Source organism: Lipotes vexillifer, unplaced genomic scaffold, assembly GCF_000442215.2.
Source record: "Lipotes vexillifer unplaced genomic scaffold, Lipotes_vexillifer_v1.1 scaffold760, whole genome shotgun sequence".
Lineage (NCBI taxonomy): Eukaryota > Metazoa > Chordata > Mammalia > Artiodactyla > Lipotidae > Lipotes > Lipotes vexillifer.
The window spans coordinates 1,184,029-1,191,879 of NW_006772931.1; the positions used below are offsets into that span (position 1 = coordinate 1,184,029).

Consider the following 7,851-nt stretch of genomic DNA (forward strand, 5'->3'; position numbering starts at 1 on the left):
CCAGGGCACGAGCCCGTGTCTCCTGCATCGGCAGGCGGACTCTCAACCACTGCGCCACCAGGGAAGCCCTGTAGTGGTTGTTTTGAGTTGTTTTGTTCTTATGGGAAATGTGCAGAGTGGGGTAAGAGCTTAGCAGTTCTAATGACACCACATTTCAGTTGCCCTTACTTTACTCCTTAATGCAGATATAGATAGGCAATTCTCCGCCATTCAAAATACCGATTGGAGGAATGTCTAAAATCCATATATATTGCCATACTTGGGTTAAGTTTTAACTATGTCCCTATAAAACCTTTTTCTAGAAAGGTCAGTATGAGATTAGGGAGGGGAAAAAAAAAAAGCTATTTGCATTTTCCCTCCTTTCTGTGCCCCATCAAGGGGCTCTGCCATCCAGACACCAAACAGTTGAATCTAGGCAAGACCAAATTTTATAGATGAGGAGAGCAGTACCTGAGGAATGGAATTGTTGGTTCAAGAAAAGTCATTGCTATGCAATATTTGGTAACACAGAATTTGAGGACAGAAAAACTGAATCATGAAAAAGTTAGGCAGTCAAATCCTGACTCCCCCAGAATGTGACAGGCATGATATAACAAAGCAAAGCACTCTGTGACTGTGGATTTTACATTAGGAATATTGTTGCACTTTGGCCAGTTGACTCCTTCAAAATGTATCTCTTTGTTCTGGGTATAGGACCCAGAATTTGGTAGAAAATGCCGTAACAAAGTAACAATCATTTTGAAAATACATCTTCAGAGCCCTCTGGTATTAAAACTTCATATTCCTTACATATTTAAAAATAGTGAATTTCAGGGGATAATTATAACAAAATAAGCTAATAGTTGTGTCGTTATATAAACTCAGATCACTGACTTTAGGGACAAAAAGGAAAAGTAATAGAAGTATTTATAAAGGGAAAGAAAGACTATTGTGAATGCAGATAAGGCATAAAGAGTGGTCTGGTATTATCATTATGGCCTCCATTTTACCCAGAAATGTTTATAAGTTTGTCATACCAGCATAAACAGCATTTTAATGGGAAATTTGGGGTACAGAACTTGAATTTAATTGAGTCAGGTGTCTGTAATATTCTTCACAAGGTTACTAATATTAACTAGGGAAATTGGAGTTCACAGAAAAGTAGTTTGGGTGCTGAGAGCTCAAATCTTAAATTACTCATTGAAAGAGGAAAATGGAATCAAGCTTCTCAAACAGATCCTCATAACAGAAAGTACATAAACTGTATGCTGAGATCCTTTCCCAGGCATGCAAGTACGAGAGCTTGACTTTGGCTGTCTTGGATGAAGCAGTGTGTCTAATAAGGCACAAATACCCTCAGGCCTTTGGTAACTGGGTCCTCCCAGATGCATGTGTGGTTCCAGCTACCCAATGATGCATACAGAGTATGCCACAAGAGAAGCAAAGGTTAGCAGGCTCAATTCCAAAACCTTATGGCCAGGCGTCTGGTATATGTTAAGGAAAGTTATTTCCTCCCTGAATTCCTGAGGGTATCAGCAAGGGTCAGAAGAGTGAGAAGTGATCAGGAGAGACCTCGTGGCCCAGGGCTTCATGGTCTGGGTTATCCAAAAATAAGGATGATGTGTACCTCCTAAGTGTATTTTTTATTAAAAAACCATACCACCTTGAGTAAAATGGACAAGCCAACTGATTTAGACCTGGTCTATAAAGCAGTTTTCTACCAACGTTATGTAAGCTTTTTTTTTTTTTTCAGAACTACTTAACATATCTGGATTATTTTCCAAGGCCGTATGCTAATGTATGTAACCCCACAATAAGGATACAACTAGTTAAGTTGGATAGCAGCTGAGTCATAGCAGTTTAGGCCTAACTGTAGAAAATCAGTTTGGGGTCAACTTAATCCCTCGCAGCACATTTTTGCTGACTGGATATATATCTGAGAACATCAGAAACGAAAAATAGCATGTCCTTTCCTAACAGAAATCTCACAAGTTTGGTGTTTTTTTTTTTAAATTCTTCAGTGTTCTCCCATTTTTGCTCCCCTTTCTAGTTTTGTAGAGTAACTAATTATTTAGAAGTGCATTTTGCAACTAACTCACCTTGGACAGTTATCCAAGAAGGTAATTTGCTGAAAGTGATGCATCCTGTAGGTAGTTTACCGAGTGGACTAAGCTGAGTGACTATTATACCTGCTTAAAATTTTTTCTGGGCTAAAAATGTGACCAAGCACATTTCATGGCATAGAGTGACAGGTTTCTAGTTGCTCACTTGCTTGTGTGTTAGAAAGAGTCAAGAGTCACTTTCTGAGGTGACTCCTGATCTTAACCCCTGGAGACTCCCTCAGCTCACATCCCAGGAGAAGTGGGCTGTGCTTGATTCTAGTCCCTGTGTGGGTTTGGAGACTCACTTTTTGCCATAGGAAGGCATCCCCTCCATCAGCTCTGCTAACTGTTAAGGCCAGCCTCGTACACTGGACCAGCAGCATCGAATCAGCTACCTCTCACTACCTTCAAAAGTGCAACCAAGAAAAACTATATTTTGGAGAAACTGCCTAACGATGTTATAAAAACATCCTTCCTCTTCATACACTAAAGCCTATCCCAGGATTAAGCCAGCTTGTCTGAAGCCATATGCATGGATCATATCATGTGGCCCCAAGTGCAGTGGCTTGTCTTGAATGCCACTGGCCTGTGTTGAGAGCGTTATAAAAAAGTAACTCCATGAAATTTGTTGCTGTGCTTACTTTAAAAATATTTTGTTGAGGAAGTTCATTAATTCATTCAAAATATATATGTACTGATCTCCTACGACGTGCCAGATACTGCTCTATGTACTAGGAACAAAATAGAGAAAGTCCCGCTCTCGGGGAGCTTGTGTTAGAGGCAGAGGAGGGGGAAGCCATCAGTGCTGGGGAATCGGTGCCGCAGGGGAACTAAAGCAGAGAGAAGGAGAGAAAGTGATTGGGGGTGGGGTGGATTTTAAATGGAGTGGTCAGAGAAATCCTCTGCGATAAACTGATACTTGGGCAGAGACTTGCATGAAGTAAAGGAGTGAGCCACGCAGCCATCTGGGGAAGAACCGTGCAGCTATGGGGTGGACGGTAGGTGGGCGGCGCCTGGCACGGTCACAGAACAGCAAGAAAGCCAGGGTGACTGGCGTGCAGTGAGCAAAGGGGACAGCAGAAGGAGATAAGCCAAGAAACAGGAGAAAGATCTTGTCAGGCCTTAAAGGCCCTGATGGGGATGCTGGATTTCGTTTTGAGTGTTAAGGGGAACTACTGGCCAGTGGTAAGCAGAGAAAGGGACTCTGAATGAACTTCTGTTTTAAAAGGATGACTCTGCCTGCTCTACAGAGAATTGACTAGAGGGGCAAGGAGGGAAGCAGGGAGAGACGGTGGGAGCTTAGCCTAGGATAGTAGTGATGGAGGTGGTCGTATCCTAGGTTTGTTATGAGATAGAGCTCACTGAATAATGTGGATGGTAACAAATTACTTAATCTTAGCGTCCCCTTTATAAAATAGGGATAATAGGTACCCATCATTGGGTTATTAATATGTGAGATGCATAGACCAGTGCCTGGCATAAAGTAAGCACTCACTATGCTAGTTCAAATGTTGTTATTTTAATTATTACTGGCACCACCATCATGATCATCATGATTAGACGTTGGATATGAGATGTAAGGGAGAAGTCAGGGAGGGCTCCAAGGCTCCTGTCCTGAGCAAACTGGAAATAAGGAATCGCATTTCACTGAGATGGAGGGGATCAGAGAAAGAGCGAGTTGTCACAGTGATGGGAATTCACGTGATCTAATGTTTTTCTTTTTGTGTATCTATATTTTCATATTTTTAATCACTCTATAATGAATAAGCATAAATTAGATATCCGAGAAACAAAGGAATGAAAGAAACTTAATCAAGTAATTCCAACCCATTTGATCATATAATTTCAGGCTCACCAAAATGGAATGGTTAGAAGGTTATTTTTGCAAGCATGAATTTGTAAGTTTCCAAAAAGTCAAGTAGGGAAAACAAAAACCTCCTCTCCCTGAAACTAAAGCACGCTTGTGTTTCTCAATCTGTAGATGACCCAATTTCTCCCTATACTGGCTGGCTGTTGACTATTACAGAGACCAAACAGCCACAGCCCTTACCCATGCCTTGTACTGGAGGATGCTGGGCCCCCCTGGTGGACTACCTTCCAGAGACCATCACTCCCCGGGGGCCACTCCATAGGTGAGTAGCATGTACAGGTAGAAGGAAATGATCACTTAACTTTGAATGGACTTTTCTTCCTATGAAAAGAGGGAAAGGTATTCCAGGTCCCATCAAATGAAATGACCTTTGAAATCAGAGGGAACATGCTAACCTGATCTGCAGCTATCAGCATATTGGCAGAGTCTGGTCAGCCATTAACCAGGGTGCAAAGCTGCCTTGTAGCCCTCTGAATTTTTCCTTGGTGTCACCTTGGTATGGGTATTCATTCTGTTATGCTTTTTAGTTTGTGAGCAGCTTGAAGAGAGAGCCCTTGTCTTCTGTTTCTCTTCATTCCTCAGCTCTTATTGCCTAGTAACTAGTAGAGTCCCCGTTATGTGAATGAGCTCAACTGAAGTTTCTTCTCCTCATAGAGCTCTGTGCTGTGTCAGAAGTTAAACTCCATTTCCCTGGAATAAGGGCCTTACATAATGCCTCGACAAGGTTTACAAGTTGGATGTACTTGTGACCTAATGATCTATCAGTATATTTTCATCCTCTTCAGAAGTTGCATTAATTTCATCATTTCATTGATTAGGTGCAATATTGCTGTCATTTTTATGACTGAGATGGTGGTGGATCACAGTGTGAGAGAAGATTGGGCTCTTCATCTCCCATTGCTACTCCATGCTGTCTTCTTAGGTAAGACTGGAACCAAGAGGAATTCTAGCCAATAGGGTCCAAAACCTACAGAAGTCACCCATAGAGCTTTCCTTTTACATGGATATCCTGCTTTTCCTCATTTCCAAAATATCTAGTCTCTTCCGTTTTTCACTGTCTTTCTGTGACATCTCTAAAATTCTAGTTGATCAGTCGTTGTTTAAAGTTGTACTATCACTACAATGTAGAGTGGTACCTTGCCGGCGCTATTTCTATAAAGATACCCAAAACAAGTTGGGCCTCTTTGCGGGTCTTTGGTTCAACGTGATAAATTTTAAGCCATGAGACACAGTCGATGCACAGAGAGAAAGAATGTAGAGCATGGTGGGCCAAGCACTGAGATTTTAAAATACTCAAGTTGTAGAGCAAAAAAATGCCTCCCTCCCAGCCAGGCAGGGAGACTCAAAAGTTCAGTTAGAGAGAGAGAGAGAGAGAGAGAAAATTAGAATCTTTCAGGGAGATCCAGGGGAGAGAACATCTCAGGAAAGAGGAATGCTAAGCATGTCAGATGCTATGGAGAGGTCAAGAAAAGTCCGTCTGTCAGTGCTTTATGAGAACATTTGATTTAAGGAATAAAACATTTTATTTTGCCTAGGACCAACTTCTTTACGTCGGTAACACAAACAATAACAAAGAAAACTAAACATTCTTTTAACATGTTCCTCCTGGGTATCTTGGAATCTTTACTATCCCTGGAATCTAAACGAGCTGAAGATTTGTTTATACTAAGAGATTCCACCGTTTTCTTCCAGGTTTGGACCATTACCGGCCTGAAGTCTTTGAACACAGCAAAAAATTGCTTCTTCACCTCTTGATCGCCCTCTCTTGCAACAGCAATTTCCACGCAATTGCTTCCGTGCTCCTGCAGACTCGAGAGATGGGTGAAGCCAAGACTCTAACAGTGCAGCCAGCTTATCAACCCGAGTATCTCTACACAGGTAACAAAAGAAGGAGTGGCAGGGAACCTGAGACAGAGTCACAAGTATGAGGATAACTCGAGGTGTCCCTGGAGCCCAAATTAACTTCTCGGGTGCTATTACCCACCCCCCAGCTTTCTAAGTGGTAAATGACAGGACTGTAAATATGCACCGTTTCACTTGATGTGAACTTACCTCTCAGAATCTTTCTTCATTAGTAAATATTTTCAAATATACTTTTTTAATTATTATGATGATTGCTGTTTTCATTAAATATGTTCCTATTGGTACATTGAAAATTAAAATGTCCATTGACCAAGAGCATGAGTCTAGAACACCCGTGGAGGAATACGCAGAAAACAGTGACCATCTCCATCACCTCAAGAGCAGGCGTCACCAAGGTGCCAGATGTTTCACTGTGTACCTTCTAGTTCCCTTGAAGGAATCTATTAAATGACTGACTTTTTTCTGGAAGGCGCCGTTAGTGGAAGTCTATTAAAAATCATTGCTGTTTTGAAACCAAAAATTTCTTCTTAGAAATGAGGACAGAAAGCATTAGCTGAGTCAAAGAAATGACCCTGTTGTGTCCAAGCTACTCATGAAAACTTTCCCAAAAGGGTTGACCAGCGGTTCTCATTGAGAACCAGAACATATAAAATATCTTAAAATGGTGATGAACTGACAGAGTTCTGGGGCTACTTTTCTTTACCTCGTTATTTTGTACATCACATTGGCACTGGATGTGGGCTGGCGTTTCATAAGTCACCACGTACTTCTCTCATTACCTTGAAGAGGAAGGACCTTTTATGCAGTCTTGTCCTGGGCCCTGTCTTGTCTTCTGACAGACGTTGCATATTTCTCTGGAAAACAAATCTGAAGTCATTAACTCTGAAATGTAAGGACTACTGACCTCAGTTTAAGCTCTTTATTTTGAACCAAGCTACACCTAATTGAAAGTAATCCATCAATAGCCTCTCAGAGACACAAAACTCTCTTTACTATAGACGATGCTTAATTAAAAGATTCTGAAGACTCTGGCTGTTCTAGCTCCCCAAGGTAGGGATGTATTCCATTAAGCACATGGCCTTAGAATGAGAAAATTGTAATCTCTGTTAAGTTGTATATCTCTGAATGCATCAGTTTTGTATTCACTATACCACTGATGTGGCATAAAATGGTTTAGAGTGGGGATTTACAAAACCAAAGCGAACACAATATACCGTAGGCAAGACCTGGTAAAATGATTGAATCTCTGTATAGTACACATGGACTAGGTGTACCAAAACTTTGAGCAGTATCTTCTTTTTATAAACATTTGTTAAATATTTATTGAACACCCAGTTTCAACTACAGTTGCTTTCAAATCCATACTAAAAACCTATGTGATAAAAATTGTCTTCATCTTATTGTAATAGGAAACTGAGGTACAGGGAAGTTACATGACTCCCTGAGATTATACATTAAATGGCAGAGCTAATACTCAGACCCAGGACTTCTTACTCCTAATTTAATATATCTGTCAGACACACCAGAACTATGTACTTTTTATAATTATTAAGTAGGAGAAAAGGAATGGTCGTGTGTATACATTTTCAAACCCACAACCTACCCAGAGATGTAGAATGCTAACTGTAGTATAGTATTTACTTATACCATATTTATTTTGCCTGCCTTGAGACATATTTTATTAAAATATATTAATATACACACAGTATTCACAATTCTGGGTACATTTACTCAAGACATTATGTATAATCTACTTATCGCTGGTTAGTGTTGATATCCTCAAAAATGGTATCATTTCACGTATTTAAGTTGTCTGTTACCCAAGAATAATTTACTAACAGCACAGTTAGGTGCACATGCGTAGAGGAACTGTTCATCAGCCTGTGCACGTGTGTGAGAATGCACACGCAGACACACACACGCTTCTTTTGTAGAAAGCGTCAATTAAAACACCAGAGTAGAAAATAGCAGATCGCCCTCTATTACCAAATGCACTCTTGTTTACACAGCAGTGCAACTAATCCGTAAGCAGGGAAA

At 40.7% G+C, this 7,851-nt stretch overlaps 1 protein-coding gene across 1 annotated transcript in view; it reads left to right on the top strand.

The window, feature by feature from the left end:
• Positions 1 to 7,851, top strand: part of FRY (FRY microtubule binding protein) — a 261,625-nt gene that overhangs the window by 191,140 nt on the left and 62,634 nt on the right. Inside the window, exons 37-39 of the mRNA XM_007447941.1 lie at positions 4,063 to 4,213; positions 4,770 to 4,873; positions 5,644 to 5,829. Of these exons, the coding sequence (XP_007448003.1) occupies positions 4,063 to 4,213; positions 4,770 to 4,873; positions 5,644 to 5,829 (441 nt within the window). The remainder of the gene's footprint in view (positions 1 to 4,062; positions 4,214 to 4,769; positions 4,874 to 5,643; positions 5,830 to 7,851) is intronic.